This window comes from Balaenoptera acutorostrata, chromosome 5 (assembly GCF_949987535.1).
Source record: "Balaenoptera acutorostrata chromosome 5, mBalAcu1.1, whole genome shotgun sequence".
NCBI classification, from domain to species: Eukaryota; Metazoa; Chordata; class Mammalia; order Artiodactyla; family Balaenopteridae; genus Balaenoptera; species Balaenoptera acutorostrata.
In genome coordinates this window covers 110,559,190-110,578,252 of record NC_080068.1, presented here as the reverse complement: position 1 = coordinate 110,578,252, position 19,063 = coordinate 110,559,190, and the positions used below count along the sequence as shown (strand labels likewise).

Genomic DNA, 19,063 nt, shown 5'->3' with positions numbered 1-19,063 from the left:
TATGTGAGAGAAGTTTGAAATACAGCTGAGTACATTATGAACATTGAAACTTCTGTATCTATATTCTTATAAGAATTGTCTGGAATGGTTTGTTGTGTGTTAAAATAAATGATTAGAGATTAGAGACAAGTAAGTATCCTTCAATTTTAAAGTCTTCTTTCTTCACAACTAAAATTTTGAATTTCCCTTCACTTAAGGTATCTCGATTATATATCAAATAACAGTGGTTGGCTGATACATGATATTAGCTGATCATTCCACCAGATATTAGTCATGGTAATAACAGTTAATACCACAAGCACGTTAGAGATCTCACCAGCCTTGTCCTTGGTACAGCAATAAGGACGAGAGAGGTAGATCTCTAGACTTTCTCCCGTCAGGATTTACTGAAGCTTCCAGCCAGAGTATTTTGGTTGTTTACTTGACTTTGGTTATATAGTGAGGGGAGTGATGGGGGGATTTCCCAAGTGACAAGGAACACATGAACAAAAATTTCCTTCTATGTATAAGGAAAAGAGTAAGAGTGAGAGAGAAGGGTGATGAAGTCAGTAACCCAGTTCAAGTAAAGGCTGTACCTTGGAAAGGTAGAGTTTGAGATGAGAATATCAGTTTGACTAAAATACCTCTTAGTCACCAGCTGGCTCTACTTCCTGCATTTCTGCTGCCATTGAAAGATGACCGTAAAGTTCTATGTGGAACAGAAGCTCTGTCGCATTCCAGAAGGAAGGTTTCACAAGTTCTACCTTTTGGGAGCTCAGCTGAGTGGAGCCACTCTCATGTTTAACATTTCCATCTTGTTTACCTCAACCCAGGAAATCTGTCAGGTTCTGGTTTTATATGGAAAATTATTTCCAGAATCTTTTAGAAAACTGTATAGAGTAATACCAGAACCACCACTCCCCCCAACTCATTGCCATGTTGACCCTGTTTTTGATCCTTAAATCCCTATGAGAATTCTTCACTTACCGCCTCCATTTCTTCCACCCTCACTTCAAACCACTTTAAACTATGAAATGTTTCCCAGCTACTTGTCTTTGAAAGGCATAAGTTCTTATTAATCCAAGTTTATATAAGCATGTCATGCTTTATGAATAATACTTTACTAAGCCTCACAATTAGAATCATTCCTGAATCTCTTTAAGTAGAAACTCCTTTGGTGTCATTAAATATTATGTGTAGGTTTCTAACTTTTGTCCTAAGAGGTAAGCAAGAGTTTTGTGAAATATTAGCAGTTGAAAATCAATCAGAAAAATATGTCATAGAATTCTAAAGCTAAAACAAACATAAGATATCTGATCCTGCCCCTTCATTTTATACATGAGAAAACTGAGGCCCAGAGAGATGAAATATCTCAAAATATCAATATTGTATATCAAAGAGAAAATTACTTTCTTTACAGAAATTTAGCTTACACACAATTTTTCAGGAGCACGTCTATGAAAATTTTAGCATAAAATCCCTAATCACTGAAAAAATTCTATCTCCATTCTTCTTTGTGTTTCATATTCATGTACAGTATCTCTTTTATTTGAGGGAGAAAAATATTCTCTCTAGTATGACAGCTGTATTACACAGCTTCCAGAGCATGATAGTTTTATTTCAGACTCCATTTCAGATGCTATATTTCTATATCTTAGAAATAGTAACCTTACCTAGAATTCCATTTCAGATGCCATATTTCTATATCTTAGAAATAGTAACCTTACCTATTTTCCCTAAAAACAAGGAGAAATGAAAATACTATAATGACATTTAAACAATTTATTGTTTTAAATATAGGGATAAAAGTAGCTTTGCAGATTGATAAAGTTTTTGACGATAGTTTTTCTTTGTTAAAATTCCTTTGAGAATGGTAGTTAATGTCTGCCTGTACCATTTGCAAAAGCCTGTCCCTCCTCATACATGAGCTAGAAATATCTAGCACTAAGAAAGCAGAGCCTATTGTAGACATGGGGGAAAACAAGAATTGATGGATATTGCTCTAAAAAATCTCAACTTTATGTATTCTAAGCCTTGTTAATAGTTTACATAGTTTAAGATTTTCTCAGCAGTGTATATCTGTGCCTAACAAAATTAACATTTTTTCCTTTTTTCTTCAAAAATTGTGTATTATTTCTCATGACTTAAACTGCAGTTTTTATGTGGATAATTCCAAAAATATGATCCTCTAACCATGACTTCTCCCAAACACCAGTTTATGTCTCCAACTGCATTTCAACACTTCAACTTGGTAGACCCTAGGCACCCTCAATTTTATACATCTACATCAGAACTTGTCTTCGCCTTATCTACTATCTCACTGTTACTATCTTCTTTTCTCCCTTAATCACCCATGTCCAAAACATAAAAGCCATCATTTACTCATCCCTGTCCTTTATCTTCCATATATTTTCTTACAATGCCTCTCATATATTCTTCCCCTTTATCAATACACCCAATTTTACTGAATAGCTACTGAGTTCCAGGCTCTCTGCTAGGTAGTAGAAGTATAAAAACAAACAAGTCCTAGTCCCTGCTTTCAAGGAGCTCATGGTGTATTTATTGGAAGAGACCAGTATCAGTATGGAACAGGGGTTGTAAACCTGAGACACTCTGGTTACATACTTGTAAACTAAACTTTTAAAAATTCTTTCAAAATGAAAATAGCAACCTGACTGAAATTTCTGCCTTGTTCATGCCAGGATGAATTGAAACAAATGTGGAAAGGATTTTAAATGAGAAAGGCTTTATTCAGCATACCTCCTAGAGGTAGAACCGAAGCCCTAGAAGTAGAATCAAAACACCTTCCCCGTGTGTTTGATAGAGTTGCTTCACACAGAATATGCATGTAAAGCCCCACTTCTTTACTTGGCAAACTCCTCTTCATCCTTTTAATCTCAACTCAAATGTTACCTTTTTAAAGAAGTGTTCCCAAACTGTACACTTTCTCCTGGCAAATGAACCACTCCTTATGTATCATGACAGAAACCAAGTTGCAGTAAGTTCTGGAGTGAATGAAAAGAAAGTGGAGATGAGAAAGTAGAGGGATAGTAGCTAGGGAAGTACTTGCCCCTTGGAGAGTAATTTTATTATTTAGTATTCATTCTTTATGTTTATCTTTCACTATGAATGGGAGAGAATTGGATGTATTTGTAGGCCTAGGAAAAATCTGTAGGCCAATACAAAACTGTATTTGTAGGCCAGGGGAATGACTGAAGGAAAAGAGAAGGTAATGAGCAAAGCTCTCGATTTCCAGTGTCATCACTTAATCTAAATCTTCATAAAATTCACTTTCTAACAAGTCTTTCTGCCTATCATTTTTCCCATCTCTAATTCATCCTTCAAAATATGGCCAAATTAACCTTCCTAAGATACTGCTGTTAACATGTGACACATTCCTCCAAAAATCTTATATCCTTGAGCTTCTCTGTCTTTCAGAGCCCTCATGATCTGTCCCCTACCTACTTACTCAATACTGTTTCCCTCTAATTCCCAGGATGATGCTCAGCTCAGTAAGACTAGTCTCTTCATTGTCTTTTTCATAGCCATTGACTGTAAGTTCTATACGAACAAGTATCTTTGTTTTGTTCATTAATGTATCCCAAGCACATTGCATGGTACCTAGTAGGTGCTCAGTAATTATTTATGGACTGTTTCCACGCTCATTCACACTTCAGAACTCTTACAGTTACCTACTTGTGCAACACTCTTCTTCATTTTTCTTTTATTTATTTATTTATTTATTTATTTATTTATGGCTGTCTTGGGTTTTCAGCTGCGCGCGGGCTTTCTCTAGTTGCAGCAAGCAGGGGCTACTCTTCATTGCAGTGTGCTGGCTTCTCATTGCAGTGGCTTCTGTTGTTGCGGAGCACAGGCTCTAGGAACGCGGGCTTCAGCAATTGCAGCATGCGGGATCAGTAGTTGTGGCATGCGGGCTCAGTAGTTGTGGCTCACGGGCTCTAGAGCCCAGGCTCAGTAGTTGTGGCACATGGGCTTAGTTGCTCCGCGGCATGTGAGATCTTCCGGACCAGGGATAGAACCCGTGTCCCCTGCACTGGCAGGTGGATTCTTAACCACTGCGCCACCAGGGAAGTACCCTCCTTTCTACTTTTCTAAACCTTACTGATATTTCCTGACTGAAGTACTACTTCCTCCACCTATATTTTGGTAACTACTTCTCCCCATATTGTGTTTATTCTGTATTCTTATAGTATGTAGCTGTGATTCCATACATGGAATCTTATAAGAGAAGCAGTGTAATGATGTGGTTAAGAGCTCAGACTCCAGAGCCAGACTAAATTTGAATCCTGGCTCTGTTACTTACTGATTATGTAGCCTTTGTTAAGTTATTTAACCTTTCTCTGCCCCAATTTCCTCATCTATAAAATGATCAAAATAATAAAACCTACCTCATAGAATTGTTGCAACACTGAAATAAGCTCATATATGTCAAGTGCTTATCATAGTGACCAGCACATAGTAAGCACCATATAAATGTTTTCTGTTATTATTGTATAGTTTGTTATTGCTTTTTTTTTGTATTTGATATCATTTATTACCTTAATACTTTGAAAAGTCAAGGCCCACATACACACACACACGTATATATATTATTGCTTTTATGTTAGTCTTTTTTTTCCAACCAGATTAGGGACTCTTTGAGGTGGAAATGATATTTTATCTCTCTCAAGATGGCCAGCACAAAGCTAGTAGATTAAATATTTGTTAATTGGTGATTTAGTAAAAATTTAGACTGTAATAAGACTTTACCATGAAATTCAAGCTGCTTCATTTGGGATGTGGATTTTAATAACAACTTATTTTATATAAAGATCTACAGTCTACCAAACATTTTTACACTTATTATATCAATTGAGCCTCACAGTAAATTCGTGAGGTAAGTGTCATCCTTTTCGCAATACAGCTTAGAAATGTAAGGTCTGAGAAGGTAAGCATCTTACCAACCTCTCTCTCAGCACTGCCACGTCTCCTTACTTCTTGCCTGCTCAGATAGGTATAGGACAGATTATTAAGTCTTCTGTGCAAACAGGCATTCTACTACAAAACAGAATGTCAACCACCCCTTCTTTCAGATATGCTCGAATCTCTACAAATGATTGTCTTGGGCACTCCCCCTCACTTGCCTCGTGAGGGAGGGGGGAGTGATTTAAGTGTCCAGAAACACCCACTTCTCTACCCTGCAGGATGAGAACGGAAGGGCATTTTATCTTGAACAAAGGGGATGCTGGGATGATAGTTGGAAGTAGTAGAGTAATTTCTGTCCCTTCTCAGCCCTGGGGGAGACATTGGTGGCTTTTGTTGGCAGTTTCTATTATTTGGTAGCAATTAGAACCTCTTTGTTTCAACCTAGGGACAACATCATTCAGCATCCTGTTACACATACATGCATTTATTTATCAAACATTTCAGCACCTTCTCTGGGCCAGACCCTCTCATCTCTTGCTATGAGAGATACAAAAGAAATCTAAGAAATTTAAGCTATTGATATACCTGGCTGTTTGTTGTCATCAGCATGTTTATATTGATCCAGTCTCTCTCCTAGAAACATGATATGTCACTTGAAAAGATCCTTGAGTAGAGTTTTGCTTTTATAAGTTGTCCTAAAGAAAGTTTATTTTCATCGTGTTGAAACATACATTATTTAATACATGATTAGCCCTGTGATGTTTCCTGCCTTATAAACATGCCTACTTTTGCTTTTCATGCTTTCTGATTTATATTTCCACCTTTCTTTTAGAAGATTATCTTTAGTGTTACAGGTGGTGTTCCAATTCCAATTATTCGGTGAAATTTAATAGTCTTTCTAAGTGTTTTTGCCCGAAATTAAGGTAGATCTCTATAGGAAATGTATGCAATGTGTGTCACTTCCTGTGCTGCCTTATTTTAGGTTCTAGAATTATAAAGTAGATATTTAATAAATGTTACTTTGCTTCCAAAGTGAAGAGATTTTAAAAAGACTCAAAGAACCAGTACTCTAGACATTTTGAGGTCATCCAGTCCCTGAGAAAATCCCTCAAAAGCTTTAAGAAACTATCAAATCTATCATGTATCTTCTGAAAGCAGCACTCCTGGCCTCATGTATACCCAGGTGCTATAAATATCTTTTGGAATCCTTAATTTCCAAGGATTTGGAAGAGAGGGTAATTATTTATATTAAGATTTTATCCCTCCTTCTCACCCTCCCCCTAAACACACACACACACTCACAAACACACACAAAATAGCATAATATATGACAGTTGCTTCCTTCCATAATGAAGGGTGTTTGTTGTTTTGTTTTTAACCTTCTAATATACATTATGAGTATGATCACATACAAAGCTGTTTCTGAGAGCAGGATCAAAATATATTACTCTTAAAGGAAATACAATTCTTGCTAAGAAAAATATCAGCCATTTAGGCAGTAATCTACTAAGTAATTTCTACTATCTTACGTTAAACAAGGAAAACTTTATAATTATTTAGTGATGATAATGTAATTTACATTTGTGTTGGTAGAAGTTTGGAAAAGTATGTTAAATATTCTTCCACATAGCCAACAGGCCCTTTTCTCTAAATTCTTCATACATTTGATGAAGAGGTGGATAAACATCAGTTTATTCAAATATTTCTTCATGCAAAAAAGAGTAGTCCTTACCAATGAAACATTCCAGTGAACTTCAAACATTTTTTATTCAATTGTCTACATTAAGTTTTGTGTGTCTCCTTTCTGAACTTGAATGCATGAAAGCCTGCCCTACTTGCTGATCCTTTTTTTAATCATTTTAAAACTTATCAGAATTTAAGAATAATAGTGATTTTATTGTTTTCCTTTAACATCTCTATATGTTTTCTAGTGCCAGATCTGATTACCTACAATGGTGAATATAGCCATGAGTTCTTATTTGTGAAGCCTTTTTATATTTCTGTAAATATTTGAAAAGAATTGTCTTCAGACAGATTAGATTCATAGTTATGAAGTATTTAAGAGAAGTATATAATAGTGCTGGTTGAAAACAATCTCATATTTTTATAAGTGTTTAAATTTTCAAAAACAGCTCATGCTTAATTATTAAAATTTAAAAACAGAAAATCATTAAGAAAAAAACCATGTTAATTCTACTGACTCACAGATTACCACTCTTACCATTTCTATGCATCATTCTTATATATATGAAAATATATTTATACACACATGCATGTGTTTACACACGCACTCACATAGTCACTATGATATACATCACCAAACTGGTATCGTGGTGAATTTATTGTTTTATAGGGTCTTCTTCCCCTTGATAATATATCCTGAATATTTCCTCTACTAAGTAGTATTTTTCTAAAATATGATTTTAATGCATGAATGGTATTTCTTTATATGAATTCATTGTTACTTATTTATCCTATCACCTTTTATCATGTGTTGACATTATTTCCAGTTTTTCATAATTTAAGAAAAACAATATGTGTTGATAAATATTTTTCCATACTACTTTGTACAATCTGTGATTATGTCCATGGAACAAATTTCTAAAAAGAAATTTCTATTGCATGCATATTTGAAAGTTTTTAATGCATATTACCAATTTTTTCTCCAGAAAGTTTATGTTGATTCACACATCTAAAACATATGTATTTTATTTTACTTATTGATTTTTATTGAAGTATGGTTGGTTTACAATGTTGTGTTAATTACTATGTACAGCAAACTGATTCAGTTATACGTATATATACATTCTTTTTTTTTAATATTCTTTCCCATTATGGTTTATCGTAAGATATTGAATATAGTTCTCTGTGCTATACAGTAGGACCTTGTTGTTTATCCATTCTGTATATAAAAGCTTACATCTACTAACTCCAACCTCCCAATCCATCTGTCTCCCAAACCTCTCCCCCTTGGCAACCACCAGTCTGTTCTCTATGTCTGTGATTCTGTTTCTGTTTCATCGATAGGTTCATTTGTGTCATATTTTAGATTCCACATATAAGTGATATTATATGGTCTTTGTCTTTCTCCTTCTGACTTACTTCACTTAGTATGATAATCTCCAGTTGCTTGTATGTTGCTGCAAATGGCATTATTTTGTTCTTTTTTATGGCTGAGAAGTATTCCATTGTATATATATACCACATCTTCTTTATCCATTCATCTGTTGATGGACATTTAGGTTGTTTCCGTGTCTTGGCTATTGTGAATAGTGCTGCTATGAACATAGGGGTGCATGTATCTTTTTGAATTATAGCTTTATCCAGATATATGCCCAGGAGTGAGATTGCTGGATCATATGGTAGCTCTGTTTTTAGTTTTTTGAGGAACCTCCATACCGTTTTCCACAGTGGCTGTACCAACTTACATTCCCACCAACAGTGTAGAAGGGTTCCCTTTTCTCCACACCCTCTCCAGCATTTTTTATTTGTAGACTTTTTAATGATGGCCATTCTGACCCGTGTGAGGTGGTGCCTTATCGTAGTTTTGATTTGCATTTCTCAAATAATTAACAATGTTGAGCATCTTTTCATGTGCCTTAAAATGAGTATTTTAGAGTTCTTCCCTACACACTTACTGTCAGAGTTTAACCAACAGCAAAAGATTGTACACTCAAATTAGGATAATTCAAGAATGGTTATAATAATTACAAAGGTATAATAGTTACAAAGATAATCGTGGAATGTTGGTGAAAATGTAAGAGATAATGCAGTAAATTATGAACATTAGCGACAGCCCTGTTACAACCTAAAGGCCAAAAGGGATCAGGGAGGAAGAGGTTATCAGAACATGAAAAAGGAGAAGCAGGTAGAGAAAGCCATCTTGAGAGGAACAGTGACCTTTGGTCAACAAACATAGCCAGGCCAAGGTGACTTTTCAAGTAGGGAACCAGGGGAATATATATCCTGACCTTACTCTCCCTATTGTCTGTACCACCTTAAAAGCCAGAGGACCGAGGGTCCCTCTTGTAGTTGCAAATAGAGTCTTCCACCCAGCAGAGAACGAGGCAGGAGCCAATGGAGAGTGAATCTGGAGGGACAAACAAAAGATATCCCAGAACACTTACATACTTTTTCTATTTCTATGATTGTATATACGTTTTTTTAATATTTCTGTGATTGAGGTAAAAAAATTTTCTTTACCTATTTGTATTTATTTTGTCAAGTATGTGTATACATCTCCCCTCCCTTCATTTTAACTAAGCAGATTTTTTTCTTATTGGTTTGTGTTATTGATTAAAAGAGTTCTTTATATAATAAGGGCATCTTAAATTTTTTTCACATATATTTCTCTTCTTTAAGAGTTCAGCTTTTTCCGTATGCTTAAAAATAATTTTAGTCATCAATACTTATTCTTTTGTGATTCCAGTTTTTACACATAATTTTTTGTTCCACTTATAAATCATTTTGCTTTGTAGTATAAGATAGAAACATGATTTTATTTTATTCTAGGTAATAAATGGCACCAACACTATATCCTAAATAATATACCCTTTCCCCCAGTGATTTGATATGGAATCCTATTCTTTTACCAAATACTTATATGTATTGGAGTCTGTTTCTGTGCATCCCATTATGTCCTGTTAGTCTTCTAGTCTATTCTGGTGCAATATCATGTGGTGTTATTTTATACAGTTTTAACATATAACAATGTATTTTATTATTTTTCAACATTTTCTTGACATTCTCACCTATTTAGTCAAATGAACTTTAGAATTTTTATTTCAAAATCAAAATGAAAGATCCTTTTAGAGTTTTGATTAAATTGTAATATATTAATACATTGTTCTGAGGAAAAATAAAGATCTTTTAATATTGAATCTTTCTTTCCAGATAGCATTTTATGTCTCTCAGGTTTTTCAAATGCCCATCACAGAACTCTTTCATTTTCTTTAAATGTGATTCTCTTATTTCTAAGTATTTTGTTTTGGAGGAATAGTTTGATATTGTGATTGAAAGCTTTTGCTCCTTGTGTTTTCTTACTGGCTGCTGCTGCTGTAGAGAAAAGCTAATGATTTTGTTGTATGTATGTTGTAACTAAAACCGTACCAAATTCTTACCAGTTTTATTGGATTTTCCTCTGATTATTCTAGATTTTCTAAGAAGACTATTGTCTAAGAAATATATATTTTTTCCAATATTTACACTCAGTATTTATTTTTCTTATTATCTCCACAGCAACTTTCATAACAATAAAAATAATAATGCTGATAGCTACATTATATTTCTCCATTTTTATTTTAATAAGTCTGCCTCTGTGGTTCATCATTAATTATCATGTCAAATATTTGAGATAAAGAACATCTGCCTTAATGAAATCTTTCATTGTTCTAATTAACTTTCCTTCTGATATGTGTTTACCATGAGTTTTTCTTTTTCTAAAACTGGGAATAAATGTGAAGTTTTATCACATATGGCTTTGTGTCACCTACAGTGATGATTACATACTTCATATCCTTTGACTAATTAAAGGTGATGAATTATGTTTAAAATTGTCCTAATATTGAACCGTCCTTCATTCCTGGAATATGCCCTACTTTGTCATAGTATGCCATTCTTTTAAATTGCTACTGCATTCAGTTTCTAGTTTTGAGATTTTTTTTAAGAATCTATATTCTTAAGGAATATTGGGGGGGTGTTTAATGCTATCTTTGTTAGATTTAAGTATTAGGTTACGGTCACTTCATAAAAGAACCTTTCAATGTTTTCTTTGCCTTGGAACAGTTATGAGATAGAATTGCTTCAGGAAAAAAATGTGTTTGGCACCTTCCTTTAAAGTAATCATTTAAAAACTAAAATTTTACCTGTATTTACAAAGTCTATTCAGTTTTTCTGTGGCTTTTGAATACACACACACACACACACACACACACACATATCATTCATCAGTTCTCTTCAGCTCTACTTAGGCCTATGGATATTTAGGTCTATTCAGATTTTATATTCTTTTGGGAATATTTGGAATCAATTTTTTTTATCTTTTCAAATTTTTTACATACTTATATTCTTTCTCATTTATAGATAATTAGGAAGGAAGGAAGGAAGAAAGAGGGAGAGAAAAAGAAAGAAAGAAAGAAAGGGCGATATATAAAGAAAATATGTAGAGAAAGAAAAAATATATAAATATGGTTGTTTATATTTTTCTCATTTCTTATCGTGCACACAGTTCACATACAGGTTTTCTAGTTTTATTGATATTCCCCGAAGTTTCAACTCTATTTTTTTTTAATCTATTTTTTCCTTCATTCATATTTTTATTATCACTAAATTATTTTGCCTACTTTCCTAGGGATAGTTTTTTGTGTGTGTTTATTTTTTTGCCTTCTTTAGATACACCTAACTTCTTTCAATTAATTAGAGTACATTTTGTAAGCTTATATGGTAGCAACTGTCATCTTCAATTTTTCAGTTGAGGAAAGGAGAGATGGCTGTGAGAAATTATTGAGGCAGACACAGATTTCAGTGTTCTTGATTAACCGTTACAGTGCCCAGAGGCTAGAGAGAATCTGATGATTTGCCATCCCTGAAGAGTCTGTCTAGTAATCCAGACATAACAATAGACTCTATAATGTTATTTAATCATATTTTTATTCACTCGCTCATTCATTAAATATCTATTAAGTTTTTTTGGTTCCAGACCTTGTGCTATCTTTTGGAGATACAAATATGAAAAGACACAGAACCTGCATTCAAGGATGTTGTAAGTCAAGAGGAGAAACAGATAATGTATTACAAGTATAATAATTACTATGATGGAGGTATATACATGTTGTTTGGGAAACACATACATAGCACAAAGTTACTCAGGAAAAGTAATAGAAGACTTAGAAAAACCATTTTATTCATTTATATTCAACAAATATATTTTAATATCTTTTATGTGCCAGATAATTTGCTGAGACCTGGGGAAGACATAGGCATAAAAGTCATTTTCCTTATCCTTGAGGAGCTCTCAGTCTAGTGGGAAGTAAATAATCCTATTATAATAAAGATGTGTACCTGATACCTATGCGGACACAGAAGAAAAACTAAGTAAGACTGCCAGGAGTCAAAAAGACTTTCTTCACAGAGAAAGTAGTATTTGAGCTGATACTTGTAAGGTGAGCAGGGATTTATTAGATGGACAAAGTACAGCATTCTAAGCAGAGGGAACAACGTGGGCAAAGGTGACACAGTGGTATAAAAAGGCAAATAGTCTGCTAATGCCAAAGTACAAGGTACAAGGTGGTGAGGGATGAGAAAAAAAGGTGAAAGATAACAAACATTTATTGAACTCTGACACTGTGTCAGACACTATTCTAAATATTTTATATAGATTAACATTTAATTCTTACAGCAGCCTAGGAGGATTCAGATAAATGCTGTTATCCCACTTTATAGATGAAGAAATTGGGCAGAGCGGTTAAATATCATGCCCAAAGTCACACACTGATGAGTGGGAGGCCAAGATTTGAGTCCTGGTAGTCTGACTCCAAAGCCTATGGTCTTCTGCCTATTATAGACAGAGACCAATTTATAAAAGGCTTTATATTCTATACCAAGGAATTTGGATTTCACTCCATCAGTGTCTAGAAGCCATGGAGGTATATTTAATTATAAAATTTACATGATGAGATTTTTATTTTAACTCATGGCATTTGGCATATAGATTAGAAGGGATGACTTTAAATGAAGAGCAAAGCAGAGAAAAAAGGAGGCAGCAAGAGGGGCAAACAGCTTCTACAGTCCATGTAAAGGATGATGGAAGCCCTGAGATAGAGCAGTGAATCAGGCAACAGATTCAAGAGTTATTATGGTGGAATTTGGGGATATGTTAGATGGGAAGGAGGAATAAGGAAGAATGAAGAATCTATGATGATTTTCAGATTTCTGTCCTGGGTAACTAGATTGAAGTTAGTGCCAGGACCCATGACAGAAAATATGGGAAGAGTGTTCTAGATACTGGCTCTGTATTCTCATAGTTAATATGCCAGGGATGCAAGGATTTTTAAGTACCCGCAAATCAGTCAGTGTGATATACCAAATTAACAAATTAAAGAATAAAAACCATATGATTATCTCAGTAGATGCAGAAAAAGCTTTTGAAGCATAAAAAAGTTTCCATTTATGATAAAAAAAACTCTCCAGAAAGCAGGCATAGAGGGAAAATACCTCAGCATAATAGAGGCCGTATATGACAAACCCACAACTAACATCATACTCAATGGTAAAAAGCTAAAAACATTTCCTCTAAGACCAGGAACGAGACAAGGATGCCCACTCTCACCACTTTTATTCAACATAGTATTGGAAGTCCTAGTCACAGAATCAGACAAAAGGAAATGAAAGGAATCAAAATTAGAAAGGAAGAAGTAAAGCTGTCACTGTTTGCAGATGACATGATGCTATACATAGAAAATCCTAAAGACACCACCAGAAAACTACTAAAGCTGATGATGAATTAGGTAAAGTTGCAGGATACAAAATTAATATATAAAAATTATTGCATTTCTATATACTAACAATGAACTATCAGAAAGAGAAGTTAAGGAAACAATCCCATTTACCATCAAATCAAAAAGAATAAAATACCTAGGAATAAACCTACCTAAGGAGATAAAAGACCTGTACTTGGAAAACTATAAGACATTGATGAAAGAAATTGAAGATGACACAAACAGATGAAAAGATATACCATGTTCTTGGATTGGAAGAATTACTATTGTTTAAACGATCATATTACCCAAGGCAATACACAGATTCAATGCAATCCCTATCAAAATACCAATGACATTTTTCACAGAGCTAGAATAAATAATTTTAAAATTTGTATGAAAACACAAAAGACCCCAAATAGCCAAAACAATCTTGAGAAAGAAAAACAGAACTGGAGGAATCATGCTCCCTAACTTGAGATTATACTGCAAAGCTACAGTAATCAAAACTGGTACTTGCACAAAAACAGACACACAGATCAATGGAACAGAATAGAGAGCCCAGAAATATACCCACACACCTATAGTCAATAAATCTACTACAAAGGAGGCAAGAATGTACTATGGACAAAAAAGTCTCTTCAATAAGTGGTGCTGGGAAAACTGGACAGCTACATGTAAAAAAATGAAATTAGAACATTCTCTAACACCATATACCAAAAAAAAAGTCTACCATTTCAGACTCCAGGTACCATGACAAAGTCATTCTTCCAGTAGTTTAATGGACACAGTAACATACCTGTCTTGTTACCAGGTTTGGATTTTTGCTTGCTTGGTTAGCATTATCACTAACACATCCAGATAACCCTTTCAGAAAGCCCACTCTACTGAAAGATAATTTTTATCAGTAACGTTGCTAAATAAATTCTGACTCTAGGTTAAAAACAGAATATTAATTTTTTTAAAAAGTCATTCTCATACCAATTGGTTTCTGATGTTTGCATATCTAAGTTTAATATAATTGTATGTACAGGTTCTTGGGCAGAAATGATAATAGACATTTTCAGAGCTGTTCTATAGTTATTCTAAATTCTTGTCCATTGTCAATAAACAAAGTTGCATGAATTTGAAACCCTAGTCACACAGGAAAATACCAATGTCAGTGATACTAAATAAGACGTAAATTGTATAGAGGAAGTTCTACTTTTATGCCCCGAAGTGGATATTGTATAATGAATAGTAAAATTGCATGTAAAACTGTGTAATAAAAGGAAAGCTAGATTCTGTATTTTTATATTATAATTATTTTTTTAAAAAAGCAAAGTAGTATAATTTGTCCAAAATATAACTTACTAATCTCCTAAAGTTAATTTGCAGAGGAACATGCTTGCAGCATATTAAAGTTCTTTGCTGATACACACAAAAAATTTCAGAAAGTTATGAATTCGTCAGTGATTCCTCTCTCCTTCTGTTCTTACCATTTCACAAGGCAATCGGTCTTTCCTTTGAAAAAACACCTCACATATGATGCATTTGATTGGAACCAACACCAAGGTCAAATCTTTCTTAAATCAGTCAGTTCTGCCTCATCTCTTTCTATCACATTTGAGCCAGGAACTTGTAGTGAAGCAAAAGAATAATGCTTTCCTATATGTGTGACTAATAAAAAAGTAAACATCAGTGGTAGGGAATACAGTTACACAGTACACTGCTAAAATGAGATACAGTTTCCTGTTCTCCCATATGCTATAGTGATTGATATAAAAAACCTGAAGATATTCTGTACTGGCTATAGTTTGTCTCTCTATAATGTTCTCAATGTTTGTGTTGTTTGTGCATTTTTTTTCAGTCAAGAGAATCCATTCCATTAAATGACCTAAAGGCAGAAGTATCACCCCGGATTTCAGCAGAGGACCTGATTGACTTGTGTGAGCTTACAGTGACAGGCCACTTCAAAACACCCACCAAGAAGACAAAGTCCAGTAAGCCAAAGCTCCTGGTAGTTGACATCCGGAATAGTGAAGAGTATCCTTTACACATGAGGTTTTAAAGGGTGGTACTGCTTCATTCACATTGCTTCCTCTTAACTTAAAGGGCATGTGGTAGGAACAATGAACATAGTTGGGATTCCTCTGAATTCAGATAGCTAAATAACTCTCAAACTGGATGCCAGAACAGACTTGCATAATGTTTCATAAGATAACATTACATACCAGAAACCTTAAAATATTTCCCAAGCAACACCAGAATAGTGGGCTATTTTCTTGGTTTTTGTGTTTCACTGCTGTATATTGCTGTTCTTGTGGGAATTTGAATCCTTCCTGGTATAGATAAAACTTCAGCAAAGATGAAGAGTAAGTATTTACTTTGTCTACCTCATAGCCTAGAGAGGAAAGTGAGCCAGATCTCAACACTGAACTTTTATTTATTATAATTTTCAAAATATTGGCTTATAGAGAACATGTTAAAGTATTTTCCACTGACATTTTAATATTAAATGTACCATAACTTCTGGTGGTTTTGCTTGGCATTAAAGTATGAAAAGTTACAAAATAGTAATAGTTCAGTCTTTCTCCTTCTATTTTCATCATCTGTCAGATTTTTGTAAAGCATGCCTTGATGCTCTATACTCTAGAATCTAGGTAAATGATTTTCAAATTTTTTTGGCACCAGGTAACTCCCTTTTAAAATAAAATCTTTCTTAAAATCTCAATATGTAAAATATAAATGAAGAAGTTTTTTACAATTAATTTTCTTCATAAGTTAACATTTGTAGCATTTACTAACTATAAATGAGGGTTATATGTAGATGAGGGTTAGCAGGTTGTTGGTTTCTTATATGCTAAAATTGGCATGTAAGTTTTCGTGCGCATATTTTCAATCATAATTTTTGAAGTGAAATTTTAAAATGAAATTCAAACCATGCATTTACAGAACTCCTGAAGCAATCCCTAGAATCTTAGGTTACTGAAAATACAGTTTGAAAGCCTGCTATTTCAAATGGTACATCACCATCTTTTTGTGATAAGTTTCTACTTTCCCTAAACTGTGAGACCCCTGAGTTTGGAGAGAATATAAATGTTCATGTTCCTGATGTTATGGCCTCAGGGATACTAGAAGTTCCTTAGCAGAGTAGACTTAGCAGAGTACTTAGTACTCCTTAGCAGAGTAGACTTTTGGACTCCCAAAAGAAGCATTCAATGCCAGTGGACTGGTCGGGGACCCCTGATGTAGAAGTTCTTCTTATCTGTTACTTCAAGGGTTTAAAATACTTTTAGTTTTTTAACTTTTTAGTTGGTTTCTTTTGGTTGAGCCTTTAGTTATAGTCTCATAAAACCATCAAAAAAAGCATAACATTATAGTGCTCTATTCTAATGTTAAGCACTATTACTAAAATAATTAAAGCAGTTTATGTACACACTGCTCTCCTGGTATTTCCTTTCAAACTACTTAACTACTTGAAATTTTAAAATATACACAATATGAAAGTGACATTCAATCCGAGTTTTCCAAACCTTGTAGACCGACTTTATTTTTTACTGATATTCTCCTTTATTTTCTGCAGGATAAATATAAATAGAACAGTAGAAAGCAGAGCAGCTCACCTGAACATTGTTCTCTGATAAGTATAGGTGAGTTGCCCAATGTAGGAGTACCTTTATATCATCCCACAATACTTGGTTAAAGTTTGGAACTAGTCAGAGACCTGGCTTGGTTGTTGTACTATCTACAATTACAAGCCAAATGAAGATAATCAGTATTTCTCTGTGCCACTTTAGACTGAGGGTGGGTCCAAGGGAATGAAGAAAGGAAAATAAAGTCACTCATCTTTTATGACCCTCCCGAAGGACCCAACATGTGAAAATTTCTAAATCCCCTTTTGAAAGCCTGATTAAAAACCAAGATGTCTTAATGTTGGGCCATTTATGCTCACAACATTCCTAACTTTTCCAGGATGCTCTTACTTTGCCATGTATCTACTTCTGTCTCACCTCTAAATAACAAGTGCTGACACATGTATATCCATCATACAGCTTTGAGAGAAACCACAAGCTAAATGACTTCCAAAAGTCATTGGTTATCACTAGGTCTTTTCTAGTATCAAGAAAACAGTGAAGAATGGAGAGCTGTGGGTTCTAAAATCCCCTTTGGTTGAGGCATCCAAACTACCTACATATGGCCTTCCAAGGCCGGAAAACTCATGGACCTTTTAAAATGTCTTATGATGCATACCCATTTGATTACGTTATGAAGAAATAAGTAACATTTCTAACTCTATTAATCTTTTTTTTTTTTTAATTTTGGCTGCATTGGTTCTTCATTGCCACTCACAGGCTTTTTCTAGTTGCAGTGAGCAGGGGCTACTCTTCCTTGCTGTGTGTAGGCTTCTCATTGCGGTGGCTTCTCTTGTTGTGGAGCACGGGCTCTAGGAGCGCGGGCTTCAGTAGTTGCAGCACGCAGGCTCAGTAGTTGTGGCTCGCAGGCTCTAGAGGGCTGACTCAGTAGTTGTGGTGCACGGGCTTAGTTGCTCCAAGGCATGTGGGATCTTCCCGGACCAGGGTTTGAACCCGTGTCCCCTGCATTGGCAGGCGGATTCTTAACCACTGCACCACCAGGAAAGTCCCATCTAACTCTATTAATCTTAAATCCTGTGCTCAAGAAATTAAAGGCAAGGAAGAAGTGTGTGCATAGTAATAAAGAGATTCATAAATTAAGTGCTTCAATTAATATGGTAGAATGTGATTGATTTTTTTAGATGTCATTATTGTTAATAGCAACCAATAAATATTACTCTCTGTAGTGCTGTGGATAATTTTTTTAAGAAGAAGGTATAAAGTATAGTTCTTATTCACTAGGTTGCTTTTGGTATGAAGAATATAAAACATTAAAATATTTCATGTGGAAAATAAATAAACAGTAAAGGCAGTATGTATTAAATACTAAATGAGTGGTCCAGACAAAAACTGCATCAACAGGAAAGTAATTTCTGAATAAGAGAAGCAAGATATGGATAGGACTCATGTCCTTTTAATTTCTGTAGCCCCAGCACTAGTTTTGGCACCTAGAAATTCCCCAGAATATATAAAGGGAAAAGTCAGGATGGCAGACACAGTGTCCCACACTCTCTTACCTATACCTATTGAATTTTCCCTTCAATGTTATAAGGAGACAGTTGGCAATATGTAAGTCCTTTTGCATTCTATAAGTGATCCAGTGATTTCTGAGGCCTTTCGTCCTTTAAATCCAGAAGCAAGACTACTCATAAAAAGTCAGTAGAATCAGAATTTAGAGCTAGAAATATTCATGTAATCTCACATTCATTTATTCAACAAATATTTACTGGTTGTCTTAGTGTGTGCTAGTCAGTAGTGTACTAGATTTTGAGGATTTGTTGGTAAACAAAATGGCAAATTCCCCTGCAGTCATGGAAATTACATTTTAATTGGAGAAATAGATAAATATATTTATCATATGGTCTTAAATAGCAATAAGTGCTATACATAAAAATAAAGCAAGGAGAAGGATAGAGAGTGATAGAGTTTGACAAAGTACTGAAGAAAAGACTGAGAAAAGGTGATATTTCCGCACAGCTGAATGATGTAAAGAGGCAGGCTATAAATGATGCAGGGAGAAACATTCTAGGCAGAAAGAAGAGCGAAGGCAAAGACCCCGATCTATGAACA

General features: G+C 34.5%; 1 protein-coding gene across 6 annotated transcripts in view; it reads left to right on the top strand.

The window, feature by feature from the left end:
• Positions 1 to 19,063, top strand: part of TBCK (TBC1 domain containing kinase) — a 251,876-nt gene that overhangs the window by 187,646 nt on the left and 45,167 nt on the right. For all 6 annotated transcript variants that reach the window (XR_451833.2, XM_057547348.1, XM_007190994.3 and 3 more), the window contains one exon: positions 15,229 to 15,404. Coding sequence is in view for 5 of the 6 variants with exons in the window: in XM_057547348.1 (XP_057403331.1) it covers positions 15,229 to 15,404 (176 nt within the window). In the remaining variant the exon portion in view is untranslated. The remainder of the gene's footprint in view (positions 1 to 15,228; positions 15,405 to 19,063) is intronic.